This window comes from Cydia amplana, chromosome 22, assembly GCF_948474715.1.
Source record: "Cydia amplana chromosome 22, ilCydAmpl1.1, whole genome shotgun sequence".
NCBI classification, from domain to species: Eukaryota; Metazoa; Arthropoda; class Insecta; order Lepidoptera; family Tortricidae; genus Cydia; species Cydia amplana.
The window spans coordinates 8,170,984-8,191,611 of NC_086090.1; the positions used below are offsets into that span (position 1 = coordinate 8,170,984).

At 47.2% G+C, this 20,628-nt stretch overlaps 1 protein-coding gene across 1 annotated transcript in view; it reads right to left on the reverse strand.

Moving 5' to 3' along the window:
• The window catches only part of LOC134658322 (plasma membrane calcium-transporting ATPase 2), a 223,236-nt gene that overhangs the window by 30,219 nt on the left and 172,389 nt on the right, over positions 1-20,628 (reverse strand). Inside the window, exons 10-13 of the mRNA XM_063513952.1 lie at positions 5,250-5,413; positions 4,114-4,329; positions 3,474-3,716; positions 596-834 (exon numbers count right to left, since the gene is read on the reverse strand). Coding sequence (XP_063370022.1) covers positions 596-834; positions 3,474-3,716; positions 4,114-4,329; positions 5,250-5,413 — 862 coding nt within the window. The remainder of the gene's footprint in view (positions 1-595; positions 835-3,473; positions 3,717-4,113; positions 4,330-5,249; positions 5,414-20,628) is intronic.

The following is a 20,628-nucleotide window of genomic DNA, read 5'->3' on the forward strand; positions in this document are numbered from 1 at the left end:
ATATTATATAAATAGAAACCTAGCGCTACTCATAATACGCAAATAATATTTAACTAAAAATAAAAGTGACAACCCTAAGCACCAAAGCAAAAGTAGGTAAATAACTTGCCGAGCGGCCTTAGATTCACTACTGTTCTTAGTGTACTATGGTTTGGCGCTCGCGGCCTAGCAGCTCTAGCCGAGGCCGACCACGAACTAGTACATGTGGTGCAACCAGTGTTGGCCGAAACGTTAATGCAATTGAAAATGTTGGCCATTAACCATTATAAATTGAACCTTAAACCGTAATGGACGATTACAATTTACGGTTCAATTTATGTTTTTTTTTTTTTTTTGCAATGGGCAACATTTTCAATTGCATTAACGTTTCGGCCAACACTGGGTGCAACTTACTTCTTCATGACGATTTCCGAAGCGCCCTTAGTATACAGCCTGTATCCCCCCCTTGTAAGGGATAACCGTCGACATGCTCTTTCGCACAGAGTTGAAGGTGTAGACGCGCGTGAAGGACTCCTCGGTGTGGCGCTCGCGCACGGCCTCGCAGCTCTAGCCGAGGCCGACCACGAACTAGTACATGTGGTGCAATGCAACTTACTTCTTCATGACGATTTCCGAAGCGCCCTTAGTATACAGCCTGTATCCCCCCTTGTAAGGGATAACCGTCGACATGCTCTTTCGCACAGAGTTGAAGGTGTAGACGCGCGTGAAGGACTCCTCGGTGTGTCGCTCGCGCACGGCCTCGTAGCTCTGGCCGAGGCCGAGCACGAAGCCGAGTAAAGCGCATTCGGTCTTGTTGCCGACTTGCATGGGAGGCCCGGTGGGGTCTAGTGAAGGCTGGAAATCAAAGCAATTGTTAGGACGTTATTTTGTAAAATTCATTCGAAGGTCTGCGAATGGGATTGGCATAAGTTTCCTCCGTTACTCGACCAAGAACACAGACAATCCAACCTCTAGACATAGTATAGTCGCGCTACCCCCTCTGCCACACATACGGTAGCGTTACTCCATCTTCGAGTCAATCCCGTGCCGTGATTGGTCCGTGTCTTTGAACGGACCAATCACGGCACGGGATTCGCTCACCTCGTCCCGCACCCCCGTATTTTTGGCAGCATCGGTTTCATGAAATAATTGGCCTAACCTCAGTCTAGAGGTTGGATTGTCAGTGACCGAGAACTATCCAATTTCCTGATGCAAAAACATTTACAAAGTAAGGTTACAGAGACGTTTTGGTATGACCGACTCTAAATGTCCTACCATTTGTTGAATTTACTTCACACTTTAAGATTCAACCTGAAATTGGGATCTGAGCTCAACTACTGCACCACTGTGATTTTGGTCGTGTGTCGGAGCAGACACACCATGATGCGGGAGGTGAACGCGCTGTTGACGGAGATGGCCTCGACCAGCGTCTCGGCCACGTCGCTGGGCAGGTCGCGGTAGTTGGGCGTGACCTTGCACAGCTTCTCGCAGATGTACGACTGCACCACTGTCATGTTGGTCGTGTGTCGGAGCAGACTCACCATGATGCGGGAGGTGAACGCGCTGTTGACGGAGATGGCCTCGACCAGCGTCTCGGCCACGTCGCTGGGCAGGTCGCGGTAGTTGGGCGTGACCTTGCACAGCTTCTCGCAGATGTACGACTGCACCACTGTCATGTTGGTCGTGTGTCGGAGCAGACTCACCATGATGCGGGAGGTGAACGCGCTGTTGACGGAGATGGCCTCGACCAGCGTCTCGGCCACGTCGCTGGGCAGGTCGCGGTAGTTGGGCGTGACCTTGCACAGCTTCTCGCAGATGTACGACTGCACCACTGTCATGTTGGTCGTGTGTCGGAGCAGACTCACCATGATGCGGGAGGTGAACGCGCTGTTGACGGAGATGGCCTCGACCAGCGTCTCGGCCAAGTCGCTGGGCAGGTCGCGGTAGTTGGGGGTGACTTTGCACAGCTTCTCGCAGATATACGACCGCACCACTGTCATGTTGGTCGTGTGTCGGAGCAGACTCACCATGATGCGGGAGGTGAACGCGCTGTTGACGGAGATGGCCTCGACCAGCGTCTCGGCCACGTCGCTGGGCAGGTCGCGGTAGTTGGGGCCGTTGGGGGTGACTTTGCACAGCTTCTCGCAGATATACGACCGCACCACTGTCATGTTGGTCGTGTGTCGGAGCAGACTCACCATGATGCGGGAGGTGAACGCGCTGTTGACGGCGATGGCCTCGACCAGCGTCTCGGCCACGTCGCTGGGCAGGTCGCGGTAGTTGGGCGTGACCTTGCACAGCTTCTCGCAGATGTACGACCGCACCACTGTCATGTTGGTCGTGTGTCGGAGCAGACTCACCATGATGCGGGAGGTGAACGCGCTGTTGACGGAGATGGCCTCGACCAGCGTCTCGGCCACGTCGCTGGGCAGGTCGCGGTAGTTGGGCGTGACCTTGCACAGCTTCTCGCAGATGTACGACTGCACCACTGTCATGTTGGTCGTGTGTCGGAGCAGACTCACCATGATGCGGGAGGTGAACGCGCTGTTGACGGAGATGGCCTCGACCAGCGTCTCGGCCACGTCGCTGGGCAGGTCGCGGTAGTTGGGCGTGACCTTGCACAGCTTCTCGCAGATGTACGACCGCACCACTGTCATGTTGGTCGTGTGTCGGAGCAGACTCACCATGATGCGGGAGGTGAACGCGCTGTTGACGGAGATGGCCTCGACCAGCGTCTCGGCCACGTCGCTGGGCAGGTCGCGGTAGTTGGGCGTGACCTTGCACAGCTTCTCGCAGATGTACGACCGCACCACTGTCATGTTGGTCGTGTGTCGGAGCAGACTCACCATGATGCGGGAGGTGAACGCGCTGTTGACGGAGATGGCCTCGACCAGCATCTCGGCCACGTCGCTGGCCAGGTCGCGGTAGTTGGGCGTGACCTTGCACAGCTTCTCGCAGATGTACGACTGCACCGCTGTCATGTTGGTCGTGTGTCGGAGCAGACTCACCATGATGCGGGAGGTGAACGCGCTGTTGACGGAGATGGCCTCGACCAGCGTCTCGGCCACGTCGCTGGGCAGGTCGCGGTAGTTGGGCGTGACCTTGCACAGCTTCTCGCAGATGTACGACCGCACCACTGTCATGTTGGTCGTGTGTCGGAGCAGACTCACCATGATGCGGGAGGTGAACGCGCTGTTGACGGAGATGGCCTCGACCAGCGTCTCGGCCACGTCGCTGGCCAGGTCGCGGTGGTTGGGCGTGACCTTGCACAGCTTCTCGCAGATGTACGACTGCACTACTGTCATGTTGGTCGTGTGTCGGAGCAGACTCACCATGATGCGGGAGGTGAACGCGCTGTTGACGGAGATGGCCTCGACCAGCGTCTCGGCCACGTCGCTGGGCAGGTCGCGGTAGTTGGGCGTGATCTTGCACAGCTTCTCGCAGATGTACGACTGCAGCACTGTCATGTTGGTCGTGTGTCGGAGCAGACTCACCATGATGCGGGAGGTGAACGCGCTGTTGACGGCGATGGCCTCGACCAGCGTCTCGGCCACGTCGCTGGGCAGGTCGCGGTAGTTGGGCGTGACCTTGCACAGCTTCTCGCAGATGTACGATTGCACCACTGTCATCCGGTTGGTCGTGAGGGTGCCGGTCTTGTCGGAGCAGATGGCCGTCGCGTTGCCCATGGTTTCGCACGCGTCCAAGTGTCGCACCAAGTTGTTGTCTTTCATCATTTTCTGGAAAAGAAATTGGAAGATTAACAATTGTATACTATGTTATTTACTGTCGTCTCCGATGGGTAATAGTCGAAATAATAGTTCATATATGGAAACCCTCAGACTTGCTAGCCTTTAGTAGTTTAAGCATCCACTTCGGGTCATTCCGCCACAGCAGCAGTAAGCATATGGTATTAAAACTCTGAATCTGGCAGGAGACGGTCTTTCAAGTATTGACGTTGTCAAAATGGCTACTGCGTTGTCACGAAAAGTGCAAATTGCAACCATAATGTACAAATTTGCTCATTAATGTTTACCTAGAAACTACACAATAAAATAGGTTCAACACTGGAACACTTGAACCATATAAGGGACCTTACAGATGGAACTTCACAAACGTTTTATTTCTCTTTCTCACCTTAACAGAATAGGCGAGCGAGAGCGTGACAGCGAGAGGCAAGCCCTCCGGCACGGCGACCACGAGCACGGTCACACCGATGATGAGGTGTTTGACGAAGTGGTTGATGTACGTCGCGCGCCACGGCTTCCCTTCCGTCACGAACGTCGTCACGCTGAACTGAATCACCAGGATGATGACGGTTAGGACCGCTATGGTTGAACCCGCGTAACCAATCTGGAAAATAAAGAAATATTGAAAATCAGCATGAATCTAGTATAACTGGATCAGGCATGAGGGGTGGGGGATATGACCGAACGGGATAGTCTTATGTATGGTTCTCTTATTTATCGCCGAAAATGGTATGGCCGATTATCACTTCACAACTCACGTTTCGCGAAATGTTGGTTGGCAAATGAAATTCGGCCAAAAAAAGTTCTGCAAAGAGGCAGAGCACCCATATGTATCTTTCAGTAGGAGTAGCAGCGAAAGCGCTATTATTGTTTGTCCTTGTCACAGTTTCACACTTTTTTTATTCCTTACCGTATATTTAGTATGGATCATGGTGGGCAATAAATAAATTCGACCAATCATAGTGTCGCCTTGCGTATGTTTTGTCCCTCACGGACGCACGCGTATAGCACATCCACAGGAAGTATCCTATAGATGTGCTATACGCGTGCGTAGGAAGGATCTTATAGATGTGCTATACGCGTGCGTACGCGTGCTAAAGTCCTAAGGTAGGTAGGTAGGTAATAATAATGCTTCAGCCGCCTTAAGACGTTTAGGTTACCTGTATAGCCAGCTTGGTCAGCTTGGCCTGCAGCACAGACTTCTCCTTCTTGTGAGACTCGGGCGCAGGTTTGTCGGAGGCCGGAGCGGGCACGTGGTTGTCGTCAGGCCTCGCGTGGTTGCCGTGGCTGTTGCCCGAGGCCGGTAGGGTGACGTCATAGCCTGTAGTTAGTTATAGGTTACCTGTATAGCCAGCTTGGTGAGCTTGGCCTGCAGCACGGACTTCTCCTTCTTGTGAGACTCCGGCGCAGGCTTGTCGGAGGCCGGAGCGGGCACGTGGTTGTCGTCAGGCCTCGCGTGGTTGCCGTGGCTGTTGCCCGAGGCCGGTAGGGTGACGTCATAGCCTGTAGTTAGTTATAGGTTACCTGTATAGCCAGCTTGGTGAGCTTGGCCTGCAGCACGGACTTCTCCTTCTTGTGAGACTCCGGCGCAGGCTTGTCGGAGGCCGGAGCGGGCACGTGGTTGTCGTCAGGCCTCGCGTGGTTGCCGTGGCTGTTGCCCGAGGCCGGTAGGGTGACGTCTTCATCGGCTGTAGTTATGAGTTAGGTTATTTTCTGGTTTGGAAAAGACTCCATATTTGCCACCGAACGTAGTGGTGAAATTTTCGGTGACGAGGAACAGTGGTTTTTTTTTTTAATAATAGCAAAATGGGAAAATTCACCGCTTCGGGCAAGATTCGGAATATCGTTTTCGGACGTATCTGCTAAAAACAGTCAATTTCGTATCATAGGCGATATCAGTTTCATTTTATTCGCCTCGATATAAAATCATGTAAAAACGATCTATTGGTAAATAAACTTGCAAAGTAAAAAGTTCACGTATTCATTCATTAGTATTATAATTATAATTTATACACCGATGACAGCAAGAATCGAGTCTCGGATAACATCAAAACGATTAAGGATCATTTGAAAGATCCGAATGTTTAAAAATTATTCGTGTAAGAAATTTTTACGTGAAAAAATACGTCTCTATGAAATACACTGTGGAACAAATTAATAACTGTGACTTTTAATATTAAATTCTATTAGCTGTTATGTGTCTGTGTTTCTATTTGAAAATACTCCGAAATTTTAATACAAAGCGCGTGTAGCGGCGGTACGCGTGTAGCGGTGATCCGGCTCGAAGGACCACAAAAAACTATGTAGCGGCGATATATATTGAGAGGTCAAACTTACATAAATCCAGAAGCGCCTTGGCGGACCGCGTGGTGGTCTATGTATGGTGATTTGGAAATCCTCTGCTTTTATCGACAGCTGCATATATCCATGAGGGGCACTGGGTCACTGAGTACTTTCTGGTTGATTTTCACTTAAATTGCAGCGACAGAACTCGAGATATGAATTATTTTAACCGGAGCGCGGAGCGATCGCAGCCATTTCGATTCAACGGCAGGAGAAGTTTTTTTTATCTTCGCTAGGTGGCGCGGTCATAGGTCGCGCCGGAAGTAAGGGCTTTGAGATAAATGTAGTTGCCAACTCAAAAACATCTCGCTAACATACATGAAAATATATTCTATCCTAATTGTGTTGCTTTGTATGTAAGAAAAAATACCTATCTAAATATGCATAGAAATTAATTAATACTAATCTGTTCCTCGACGGAACATGCCGCTCACCTTAAAAGCACGTAGTGACTTTTAAAAGTAACGTTACGAAAGTTTAGAAAGATAAGAAACCTATACCTAACTTAAATGCTAACATTAAGAGTCGTAACGATAGTAGGAATTATTCTAAAGGTAAAGGACAGACCTTAACTACGGGTCGTTTGAACAACGTGTTCCCACTTTTTAAAGTTACGACGCGAATAACTTGATCAGTGCCCGGATGGACAGCATGAACGCGTGCGAGTTTCCACTGTAACGGCGGCAAGTGGTCATCGCAAACTACAACAACAGTGCCTTCACGGATGGCGGGACCGCGATCTTGAAGCCACTTTGTACTCTGTTGCAGTTGATGGAGATATTCGCGACTCCATCGACGCCAGAAATGCTGGACAGCTTGCTGTACCCAGCGCCAACGCGTAAGACGACTAGGGTTTTCGTCAATCAAGGAAACGTCCGGTAGGGCCGTTAAGGGCTCTCCGATTAAGAAATGAGCCGGCGTAAGGGGCAACGGATCAGAAGAGTCCGAACTTAACACGCACAGCGGCCGACTGTTCAGTACCGCTTCAATTTGACAGGTCAGCGTGTGCATAGAATCATATGTTTGCGTTTGTGTACCAATTACGCGGTATAAATGGGTTTTGAAACTCTTAACAGCCGCTTCGAATAGTCCACCGAAATGGCTAGCATACGGTGGCTGAAAATGCCAAGTTAATCCTTGTTCTAAGGTTTGTTGGTTGAGAGCGCTCATGACTGAATCGTTACGTAAGAACGCGTATAATTCTTTAAGGTAATTATTACAACCAACAAAGTTACGTCCGCAATCGGTATATATGTCTGTACAATATCCTCGGCGGGACGTGAAACGACGCAACGCGGCTAAAAAAACTTCCGTAGAAAGTTCGGAAACTAACTCAAGATGTACAGCTTTAACACTCATACATACGAAAACCGCAACATAACATTTTATTATTTTTGCATTACGAACTTTATTAGCGCGAACGTAGAATGGCCCACAAAAATCGCACGAGGTTTTACTAAATACGCGCGCGGGGCGCAAGCGAACCGAGGGAAGCATGCCCATGCGAGGTTGCACGCGAGTAGGTCGTGCGCGGAAACATGGAATACACCGATGCACGCGCAGACGCACAATATCGCGACCCGAAATGATCCAATATCGCTGTAAGAGCGAGTTTTGCACGCACTGCGGACCGGCATGCAATTCGTGTATATGAACATCGTCAATGATAAGATTTGTAAGAGGATGTCGTTTAGGTAAAATTAATTGATGTTTTGACTCATAAGGTAAAAACGATTTATGAATGCGTCCGCCGACGCGTAATAATCCCTCACTATCTATAATAGGCGCGAGACGCCGCAAACGTAAGGAAGGGGATTTATTTGACGAAATATTTTTAATGTCGTCGTCGAACACTTGTTGTTGCGTAATCAATATGAGTCGCTTTAATGCAAAGTAGTACTCTGGTACGGTGATGTACTCCGGGAGCGTTTGTTTATGTTTTCTACATTTATTATAGAAACGAAATATCAATGCCGTGACGCGAACTAATTTACCTAGCGACGAAAATCGCGTAATAAGAGTATCATCGTCCGGGGAAGTAGGTAGTGTGGACACACATGCACAATTAACATTTGTCGATTCATTTTTATTGCGTTTTTCCTCAGTTGTGTTTACTACCGGTTTTTGTATAGGCCAGGAGTCGTGACCTTGTTGGAGCCATGTAGGACCATGGAGCCACAAGTCATTTTGTACGAGCGCGGCGGGCAGCAGACCGCGCGACGCCGGGTCAGCGCTGTTGTCAGCTGACGGGACGTGACGCCAGCAGCTCGCCGGGACACGGGACAAAATCTCACTGGTGCGGTTAGAGACAAACGTTTTCCATTCGTGCGGGGGTGACTTAAGCCACGCGAGCGCGACGGAACTATCTGACCACGCGTACACTTGATCGGGGCGAATGCGATCACCGTAAATAGGCATTACTCGTTCTATCAATTTTGAGAGGATCACGCATCCCATTAATTCCATTTTCGGGATAGTAAGGCAAATCCGAAGAGGTGCTACGCGGGTTCGAGCTATGACTAAATAAGTTTGAACCTTACCGGTATTGTCCGTAAGACGTATATAAACACATGCGGCATATGCAATTTGGCTTGCGTCTGCAAATCCGTGAATTTCGATTGAATCGAAGTCGTCAATATTAAAAATATGACGAGGAAATGAAATTTGAGATAAGAGCGGGAGCTCGCCAACAAAACTCGTCCATGAGTTAACTATATCGATAGGGGCTTCGGCGTCCCAGGGAACCTTTGCTAACCATAGCAATTGAATTAGATGTTTGGCAAACAATGTTACCGGAGATAATAACCCGAGTGGGTCGTAAATTTTTGCAATTTCCGAGAGAATTGCCCGCTTCGTACAGGCCTTAGAAGTACTTTGTACTTTGAAACTAAATGAGTCTGATCCCGGATTCCATTGAAGTCCAAGGACTTTGACCCCTTTGTCATTTTCCATTTCGGCAAAATGAACATTATCGCGCCGCTCACCATGAGAATCTGGGGATCGCGTACCAGCGAGAATAGCGGGCGAGTTACTTTGCCATTTACGTAATTCGAACCCGGCCGTGGCACAAATACCTATCAGCTCCTGCTGCAGAGCGAGGGCCTCGGCTATGGTATCTGCACCGGTCACCACATCGTCGACAAAGACGTCATTTAGTAAGACTGGTGAGGCGAGTGGGAAACGCTCAGCTTCATCATGAGCTAGCTGTTTGATTGTGCGTAATGCGAGATAGGGGGAACTACTTACACCGAATGTAACGGTACGAAGCCTATAGTCGCGCAGAGGCTCCTCGGGCGATTGACGCCAAAGGATGCGCTGAAAGTCCCTATCACTTTCACGCACAAGAATATTGCGATACATCTGTTTGATGTCGGAACAAAATGCAATGTTATGCACTCTGAACTTTAGAAGAACGTCAACGATGTCTAAGTGTAACTTAGGACCCGTCAACAAGGTGTCGTTCAAGGAGTGTCCACTTGTCGTGCGACACCCAGCATCATATACTACGCGTGTGCGTGTAGTTTCGGAAATTTTTGACACAGAATGGTGGGGTAGGTAATAACTCGCGCCAGTGGGGGGGTTATCGTCCGCGAGCTCCATGTGGTTGAGATCCACGTACTCCTGGAGGCACGCGTGATAATCCGCCTTCAACTGGGGGTTACGTTCTAGACGGTATTCCAATTTATGGAATCGTGCTAGAGAAATTTGCCGAGACTCGCCGAGCGGCGGTGCGTCGGGCTTGAATGGCAGAGCGACTACGTATCGCCCTGTGTCGTCGCGCTTATGCGTCTTTTGAAAAAAGGATTCGCATAGCTTTTCTTCGGGAGTGTAACTCCGCAACTCTGGTACTGACTCCAGCTCCCAAAACTTCTGAAGATTGTCGTTGTCGAACGACGTAAAACAAGTATGGCGTGGAGTCGAAACATTGGAAGTAAAGTTCACTTTACCTCCTAGCAAATAACCAAACACACTATTAATTGCGGTGGGCGTTCCAGGTTTACCCCTGACAATGCCATCGCGAACAATATCCATGAAGATATCCTCGCCTAGTATCATATCAACCGGCTGAGGTTTATGAAATTCAGGGTCGGCCAAAGCGAGGCCCTGCAAATGAGGCCAATCAGCGAGAGGTGCTAGTGGTACACTAGGCATTTGGCGGGTTAACTTCGCCAGAATAGAAGCCTCTAACGGAATAATCGGACTTTGTTTGCCCTTAGGCGAAATTGAGCACACGAAGGTACCCCTAGGTTCCAGCGGCAAGTCGCCGACACCGACCAAAGGCTCGCTATCGTGATGTCGCGGTAAATTAAGTCGTTGCATACACGATTCTGTAATTAGAGCTGCTTGTGAACCCCCATCTATCATACAGCGAATAGTAGCAATTTTATTGCCTTCGTAATAAAGGTCAACCAACGCTGTTGACAATAGAACCGTGCTAGGCCGTTTACCTACATTACCTAAACTCTGTTCGTTTACGCCGTGAACTGCAGACGGGCTGCTAGGGCCGGGCTGCTCCGTAAGAGCGAGCGAGACGGCAACTGATTCCGCAGCTTCATTGATAGCCGGTCGCGGAATGTTTGATTCTAAATGAATTAACGTATGGTGTCTTTTATTGCACTTACGACACTTAAAACTTGATTTACAATTCCTTAAGTCGTGCCCGGGGCATAAACAATTGTAACATACATTATTTGTTTGAACAAATGCAAATCTATCTTGGATTGATAAGTCTAGAAACTCCAAACATTTATTAAGTGAGTGCATTCCTTTACACTTCAAGCAAGATCGAACCTTATTTGTATCGTTGTAAGGTCGACTTTGGGCTGACGCCGTACTTGTTGCAAAAACACGCTTGGGTGTTATTTGATTTGAATTTAAATTTGGGTTATTTTTACTACTTAAGGAATTGTTTCGAGTGGACTGTGTATTGGAAACTGAAATCATCTGTTCCGCGGAAAGTTCGCGTTCGAGGAAAGCAATTAGGCCTTGAACTTTAGGTATTTCGCCCGGGTTGGTTAAGGAACGTTCATATTCTTTTCGGGTATTAACGGGAATCTTACGTAACAATAAATTTAACAGAACGAAGTCCCATTCCTTAACCGGAAAGTCCATTACTTCCAGAGCCTTTATGTTTTCGTGATAAACATTTAGTAAATTTCTCATAGCAACAGCTGATCGCGCGGAACAAATGTCTATATCGAACAACTTGTCCAGATGTTGTGATGCGATAATGCGTTTATTGTCATAACGAGACTTTAGAATATCGAGCGCAATTGCATAATTACTTTCCGTTATGGGAATTGATTTAATTAAATTATGTGGCTCGTTTTTAACGGAAAGGAGCAAATACCTAAACTTCTCCGCATCCGTGTAGGCATTGTTATTGTGTACCAGCGATTGAAATAAATCGAAAAAGGCAGGCCAACCAGTCGGTTCACCGTGATATTCGGGAAGCGATAATTTGGGTAAATTTCGACGATCGTTGCTAAGCGTATCGTTGGGGGTAAGTACGCGGCTCGCGCGACGCCTTTCTACGTCTACCTCCTTTAGATTATTTAGATGTGTAACTATCGCGTAATACAAGTCGTTAAAATCGTTACGAATCTTAATATTGGCTTCTTTGTTGAAGCTTTGCAATTTAATTAACGCTTTTTCGATTTTAGTTTGAATCTTAGTAAACTTTCGCTGATGCACTGTTAAATCTGTTGTTCGTGAACGGAATTGATCTGTATTTGTCGCTGCGAACTGTAATGTTCTCTTTAATTCGTCGAGAATTAGATCTCGTTCGAATATGTCTTGTGTAATACACGATGTGTCGGCTTCAGCATTGCCGTCTGTAGGGTTTGGGACCATTTTGCGAGACAAAGATGGCGGAAATGACAATACTAAATTGCTCCACCAAAAAACTATGTAGCGGCGATATATATTGAGAGGTCAAACTTACATAAATCCAGAAGCGCCTTGGCGGACCGCGTGGTGGTCTATGTATGGTGATTTGGAAATCCTCTGCTTTTATCGACAGCTGCATATATCCATGAGGGGCACTGGGTCACTGAGTAGTTTCTGGTTGATTTTCACTTAAATTGCAGCGACAGAACTCGAGATATAAATTATTTTAACCGGAGCGCGGAGCGATCGCAGCCATTTCGATTCAACGGCAGGAGAAGTTTTTTTTTTGTCTTCGCTAGGTGGCGCGGTCATAGGTCGCGCCGGAAGTAAGGGCTTTGAGATAAATGTAGTTGCCAACTCAAAAACATCTCGCTAACATACATGAAAATATATTCTATCCTAATTGTGTTGCTTTGTATGTAAGAAAAAATACCTATCTAAATATGCATAGAAATTAATTAATACTAATCTGTTCCTCGACGGAACATGCCGCTCACCTTAAAAGCACGTAGTGACTTTTAAAAGTAACGTTACGAAAGTTTAGAAAGATAAGAAACCTATACCTAACTTAAATGCTAACATTAAGAGTCGTAACGATAGTAGGAATTATTCTAAAGGTAAAGGACAGACCTTAACTACGGGTCGTTTGAACAACGTGTTCCCACTTTTTAAAGTTACGACGCGAATAACTTGATCAGTGCCCGGATGGACAGCATGAACGCGTGCGAGTTTCCACTGTAACGGCGGCAAGTGGTCATCGCAAACTACAACAACAGTGCCTTCACGGATGGCGGGACCGCGATCTTGAAGCCACTTTGTACTCTGTTGCAGTTGATGGAGATATTCGCGACTCCATCGACGCCAGAAATGCTGGACAGCTTGCTGTACCCAGCGCCAACGCGTAAGACGACTAGGGTTTTCGTCAATCAAGGAAACGTCCGGTAGGGCCGTTAAGGGCTCTCCGATTAAGAAATGAGCCGGCGTAAGGGGCAACAGATCAGAAGAGTCCGAACTTAGCACGCACAGCGGCCGACTGTTCAGTACCGCTTCAATTTGACAGGTCAGCGTGTGCATAGAATCATATGTTTGCGTTTGTGTACCAATTACGCGGTATAAATGGGTTTTGAAACTCTTAACAGCCGCTTCGAATAGTCCACCGAAATGGCTAGCATACGGTGGCTGAAAATGCCAAGTTAATCCTTGTTCTAAGGTTTGTTGGTTGAGAGCGCTCATGACCGAATCGTTACGTAAGAACGCGTATAATTCTTTAAGGTAATTATTACAACCAACAAAGTTACGTCCGCAATCGGTATATATGTCTGTACAATATCCTCGGCGGGACGTGAAACGACGCAACGCGGCTAAAAAACCTTCCGTAGAAAGTTCGGAAACTAACTCAAGATGTACAGCTTTAACACTCATACATACGAAAACCGCAACATAACATTTTATTATTTTTGCATTACGAACTTTATTAGCGCGAACGTAGAATGGCCCACAAAAATCGCACGAGGTTTTACTAAATACGCGCGCGGGGCGCAAGCGAACCGAGGGAAGCATGCCCATGCGAGGTTGCACGCGAGTAGGTCGTGCGCGGAAACATGGAATACACCGATGCACGCGCAGACGCACAATATCGCGACCCGAAATGATCCAATATCGCTGTAAGAGCGAGTTTTGCACGCACTGCGGACCGGCATGCAATTCGTGTATATGAACATCGTCAATGATAAGATTTGTAAGAGGATGTCGTTTAGGTAAAATTAATTGATGTTTTGACTCATAAGGTAAAAACGATTTATGAATGCGTCCGCCGACGCGTAATAATCCCTCACTATCTATAATAGGCGCGAGACGCCGCAAACGTAAGGAAGGGGATTTACTTGACGAAATATTTTTAAAGTCGTCGTCGAACACTTGTTGTTGCGTAATCAATATGAGTCGCTTTAATGCAAAGTGGTACTCTGGTACGGTGATGTACTCCGGGAGCGTTTGTTTATGTTTTCTACATTTATTATAGAAACGAAATATCAATGCCGTGACGCGAACTAATTTACCTAGCGACGAAAATCGCGTAATAAGAGTATCATCGTCCGGGGAAGTAGGTAGTGTGGACACACATGCACAATTAACATTTGTCGATTCATTTTTATTGCGTTTTTCCTCAGTTGTGTTTACTACCGGTTTTTGTATAGGCCAGGAGTCGTGACTTTGTTGGAGCCATGTAGGACCATGGAGCCACAAGTCATTTTGTACGAGCGCGGCGGGCAGCAGACCGCGCGACGCCGGGTCAGCGCTGTTGTCAGCTGACGGGACGTGACGCCAGCAGCTCGCCGGGACACGGGACAAAATCTCACTGGTGCGGTTAGAGACAAACGTTTTCCATTCGTGCGGGGGTGACTTAAGCCACGCGAGCGCGACGGAACTATCTGACCACGCGTACACTTGATCGGGGCGAATGCGATCACCGTAAATAGGCATTACTCGTTCTATCAATTTTGAGAGGATCACGCATCCCATTAATTCCATTTTCGGGATAGTAAGGCAAATCCGAAGAGGTGCTACGCGGGTTCGAGCTATGACTAAATAAGTTTGAACCTTACCGGTATTGTCCGTAAGACGTATATAAACACATGCGGCATATGCAATTTGGCTTGCGTCTGCAAATCCGTGAATTTCGATTGAATCGAAGTCGTCAATATTAAAAATATGACGAGGAAATGAAATTTGAGATAAGAGCGGGAGCTCGCCAACAAAACTCGTCCATGAGTTAACTATATCGATAGGGGCTTCGGCGTCCCAGGGAACCTTTGCTAACCATAGCAATTGAATTAGATGTTTGGCAAACAATGTTACCGGAGATAATAACCCGAGTGGGTCGTAAATTTTTGCAATTTCCGAGAGAATTGCCCGCTTCGTACAGGCCTTAGAAGTACTTTGTACTTTGAAACTAAATGAGTCTGATCCCGGATTCCATTGAAGTCCAAGGACTTTGACCCCTTTGTCATTTTCCATTTCGGCAAAATGAACATTATCGCGCCGCTCACCATGAGAATCTGGGGATCGCGTACCAGCGAGAATAGCGGGCGAGTTACTTTGCCATTTACGTAATTCGAACCCGGCCGTGGCACAAATACCTATCAGCTCCTGCTGCAGAGCGAGGGCCTCGGCTATGGTATCTGCACCGGTCACCACATCGTCGACAAAGACGTCATTTAGTAAGACTGGTGAGGCGAGTGGGAAACGCTCAGCTTCATCATGAGCTAGCTGTTTGATTGTGCGTAATGCGAGATAGGGGGAACTACTTACACCGAATGTAACGGTACGAAGCCTATAGTCGCGCAGAGGCTCCTCGGGCGATTGACGCCAAAGGATGCGCTGAAAGTCCCTATCACTTTCACGCACAAGAATATTGCGATACATCTGTTTGATGTCGGAACAAAATGCAATGTTATGCACTCTGAACTTTAGAAGAACGTCAACGATGTCTAAGTGTAACTTAGGACCCGTCAACAAGGTGTCGTTCAAGGAGTGTCCACTTGTCGTGCGACACCCAGCATCATATACTACGCGTGTGCGTGTAGTTTCGGAAATTTTTGACACAGAATGGTGGGGTAGGTAATAACTCGCGCCAGTGGGGGGGTTATCGTCCGCGAGCTCCATGTGGTTGAGATCCACGTACTCCTGGAGGCACGCGTGATAATCCGCCTTCAACTGGGGGTTACGTTCTAGACGGTATTCCAATTTATGGAATCGTGCTAGAGAAATTTGCCGAGACTCGCCGAGCGGCGGTGCGTCGGGCTTGAATGGCAGAGCGACTACGTATCGCCCTGTGTCGTCGCGCTTATGCGTCTTTTGAAAAAAGGATTCGCATAGCTTTTCTTCGGGAGTGTAACTCCGCAACTCTGGTACTGACTCCAGCTCCCAAAACTTCTGAAGATTGTCGTTGTCGAACGACGTAAAACAAGTATGGCGTGGAGTCGAAACATTGGAAGTAAAGTTCACTTTACCTCCTAGCAAATAACCAAACACACTATTAATTGCGGTGGGCGTTCCAGGTTTACCCCTGACAATGCCATCGCGAACAATATCCATGAAGATATCCTCGCCTAGTATCATATCAACCGGCTGAGGTTTATGAAATTCAGGGTCGGCCAAAGCGAGGCCCTGCAAATGAGGCCAATCAGCGAGAGGTGCTAGTGGTACACTAGGCATTTGGCGGGTTAACTTCGCCAGAATAGAAGCCTCTAACGGAATAATCGGACTTTGTTTGCCCTTAGGCGAAATTGAGCACACGAAGGTACCCCTAGGTTCCAGCGGCAAGTCGCCGACACCGACCAAAGGCTCGCTATCGTGATGTCGCGGTAAATTAAGTCGTTGCATACACGATTCTGTAATTAGAGCTGCTTGTGAACCCCCATCTATCATACAGCGAATAGTAGCAATTTTATTGCCTTCGTAATAAAGGTCAACCAACGCTGTTGACAATAGAACCGTGCTAGGCCGTTTACCTACATTACCTAAACTCTGTTCGTTTACGCCGTGAACTGCAGACGGGCTGCTAGGGCCGGGCTGCTCCGTAAGAGCGAGCGAGACGGCAACTGATTCCGCAGCTTCATTGATAGCCGGTCGCGGAATGTTTGATTCTAAATGAATTAACGTATGGTGTCTTTTATTGCACTTACGACACTTAAAACTTGATTTACAATTCCTTAAGTCGTGCCCGGGGCATAAACAATTGTAACATACATTATTTGTTTGAACAAATGCAAATCTATCTTGGATTGATAAGTCTAGAAACTCCAAACATTTATTAAGTGAGTGCATTCCTTTACACTTCAAGCAAGATCGAACCTTATTTGTATCGTTGTAAGGTCGACTTTGGGCTGACGCCGTACTTGTTGCAAAAACACGCTTGGGTGTTATTTGATTTGAATTTAAATTTGGGTTATTTTTACTACTTAAGGAATTGTTTCGAGTGGACTGTGTATTGGAAACTGAAATCATCTGTTCCGCGGAAAGTTCGCGTTCGAGGAAAGCAATTAGGCCTTGAACTTTAGGTATTTCGCCCGGGTTGGTTAAGGAACGTTCATATTCTTTTCGGGTATTAACGGGAATCTTACGTAACAATAAATTTAACAGAACGAAGTCCCATTCCTTAACCGGAAAGTCCATTACTTCCAGAGCCTTTATGTTTTCATGATAAACATTTAGTAAATTTCTCATAGCAACAGCTGATCGCGCGGAACAAATATCTATATCGAACAACTTATCCAGATGTTGTGATGCGATAATGCGTTTATTGTCATAACGAGACTTTAGAATATCGAGCGCAATTGCATAATTACTTTCCGTTATGGGAATTGATTTAATTAAATTATGTGGCTCGTTTTTAACGGAAAGGAGCAAATACCTAAACTTCTCCGCATCCGTGTAGGCATTGTTATTGTGTACCAGCGATTGAAATAAATCGAAAAAGGCAGGCCAACCAGTCGGTTCACCGTGATATTCGGGAAGCGATAATTTGGGTAAATTTCGACGATCGTTGCTAAGCGTATCGTTGGGGGTAAGTACGCGGCTCGCGCGACGCCTTTCTACGTCTACCTCCTTTAGATTATTTAGATGTGTAACTATCGCGTAATACAAGTCGTTAAAATCGTTACGAATCTTAATATTGGCTTCTTTGTTGAAGCTTTGCAATTTAATTAACGCTTTTTCGATTTTAGTTTGAATCTTAGTAAACTTTCGCTGATGCACTGTTAAATCTGTTGTTCGTGAACGGAATTGATCTGTATTTGTCGCTGCGAACTGTAATGTTCTCTTTAATTCGTCGAGAATTAGATCTCGTTCGAATATGTCTTGTGTAATACACGATGTGTCGGCTTCAGCATTGCCGTCTGTAGGGTTTGGGACCATTTTGCGAGACAAAGATGGCGGAAATGACAATACTAAATTGAACTACAAACGTGTCTAAATGAAAAACTGGGTACGAAATACCGCAAATTACAAAAGCAACACAACCAGAGAAAGAAAGATCCGGATCGAACGGATAAAGCCGCACGGATTTATATATATATTTGGTCATGCTGCTGTAGAATTGCCCGCTTCGTACAGGCCTTAGAAGTACTTTGTACTTTGAAACTAAATGAGTCTGATCCCGGATTCCATTGAAGTCCAAGGACTTTGACCCCTTTGTCATTTTCCATTTCGGCAAAATGAACATTATCGCGCCGCTCACCATGAGAATCTGGGGATCGCGTACCAGCGAGAATAGCGGGCGAGTTACTTTGCCATTTACGTAATTCGAACCCGGCCGTGGCACAAATACCTATCAGCTCCTGCTGCAGAGCGAGGGCCTCGGCTATGGTATCTGCACCGGTCACCACATCGTCGACAAAGACGTCATTTAGTAAGACTGGTGAGGCGAGTGGGAAACGCTCAGCTTCATCATGAGCTAGCTGTTTGATTGTGCGTAATGCGAGATAGGGGGAACTACTTACACCGAATGTAACGGTACGAAGCCTATAGTCGCGCAGAGGCTCCTCGGGCGATTGACGCCAAAGGATGCGCTGAAAGCCACAACATAGCATGATGTTGGTTTTGTTTTGGGATTATTCTAAAGGTAAAGGACAGACCTTAACTACGGGTCGTTTGAACAACGTGTTCCCACTTTTTAAAGTTACGACGCGAATAACTTGATCAGTGCCCGGATGGACAGCATGAACGCGTGCGAGTTTCCACTGTAACGGCGGCAAGTGGTCATCGCAAACTACAACAACAGTGCCTTCACGGATGGCGGGACCGCGATCTTGAAGCCACTTTGTACTCTGTTGCAGTTGATGGAGATATTCGCGACTCCATCGACGCCAGAAATGCTGGACAGCTTGCTGTACCCAGCGCCAACGCGTAAGACGACTAGGGTTTTCGTCAATCAAGGAAACGTCCGGTAGGGCCGTTAAGGGCTCTCCGATTAAGAAATGAGCCGGCGTAAGGGGCAACAGATCAGAAGAGTCCGAACTTAGCACGCACAGCGGCCGACTGTTCAGTACCGCTTCAATTTGACAGGTCAGCGTGTGCATAGAATCATATGTTTGCGTTTGTGTACCAATTACGCGGTATAAATGGGTTTTGAAACTCTTAACAGCCGCTTCGAATAGTCCACCGAAATGGCTAGCATACGGTGGCTGAAAATGCCAAGTTAATCCTTGTTCTAAGGTTTGTTGGTTGAGAGCGCTCATGACCGAATCGTTACGTAAGAACGCGTATAATTCTTTAAGGTAATTATTACAACCAACAAAGTTACGTCCGCAATCGGTATATATGTCTGTACAATATCCTCGGCGGGACGTGAAACGACGCAACGCGGCTAAAAAACCTTCCGTAGAAAGTTCGGAAACTAACTCAAGATGTACAGCTTTAACACTCATACATACGAAAACCGCAACATAACATTTTATTATTTTTGCATTACGAACTTTATTAGCGCGAACGTAGAATGGCCCACAAAAATCGCACGAGGTTTTACTAAATACGCGCGCGGGGCGCAAGCGAACCGAGGGAAGCATGCCCATGCGAGGTTGCACGCGAGTAGGTCGTGCGCGGAAACATGGAATACACCGATGCACGCGCAGACGCACAATATCGCGACCCGAAATGATCCAATATCGCTGTAAGAGCGAGTTTTGCACGCACTGCGGACCGGCATGCAATTCGTGTATATGAACATCGTCAATGATAAGATTTGTAAGAGGATGTCGTTTAGGTAAAATTAATTGATGTTTTGACTCATAAGGTAAAAACGATTTATGAATGCGTCCGCCGACGCGTAATAATCCCTCACTATCTATAATAGGCGCGAGACGCCGCAAACGTAAGGAAGGGGATTTATTTGACGAAATATTTTTAAAGTCGTCGTCGAACACTTGTTGTTGCGTAATCAATATGAGTCGCTTTAATGTAAAGTGGTACTCTGGTACGGTGATGTACTCCGGGAGCGTTTGCTTATGTTTTCTACATTTATTATAGAAACGAAATATCAATGCCGTGACGCGAACTAATTTACCTAGCGACGAAAATCGCGTAATAAGAGTATCATCGTCCGGGGAAGTAGGTAGTGTGGACACACATGCACAATTAACATTTGTCGATTCATTTTTATTGCGTTTTTCCTCAGTTGTGTTTACTACCGGTTTTTGTATAGGCCAGGAGTCGTGACTTTGTTGGAGCCATGTAGGACCATGGAGCCACAAGTCATTTTGTACGAGCGCGGCGGGCAGCAGACCGCGCGACGCCGGGTCAGCGCTGTTGTCAGCTGACGGGACGTGACGCCAGCAGCTCGCCGGGACACGGGACAAAATCTCACTGGTGCGGTTAGAGACAAACGTTTTCCATTCGTGCGGGGGTGACTTAAGCCACGCGAGCGCGACGGAACTATCTGACCACGCGTACACTTGATCGGGGCGAATGCGATCACCGTAAATACGCATTACTCGTTCTATCAATTTTGACAAGATCACGCATCCCATTAATTCCATTTTCGGGATAGTAAGGCAAATCCGAAGAGGTGCTACGCGGGTTCGAGCTATGACTAAATAAGTTTGAACCTTACCGGTATTGTCCGTAAGACGTATATAAACACATGCGGCATATGCAATTTGGCTTGCGTCTGCAA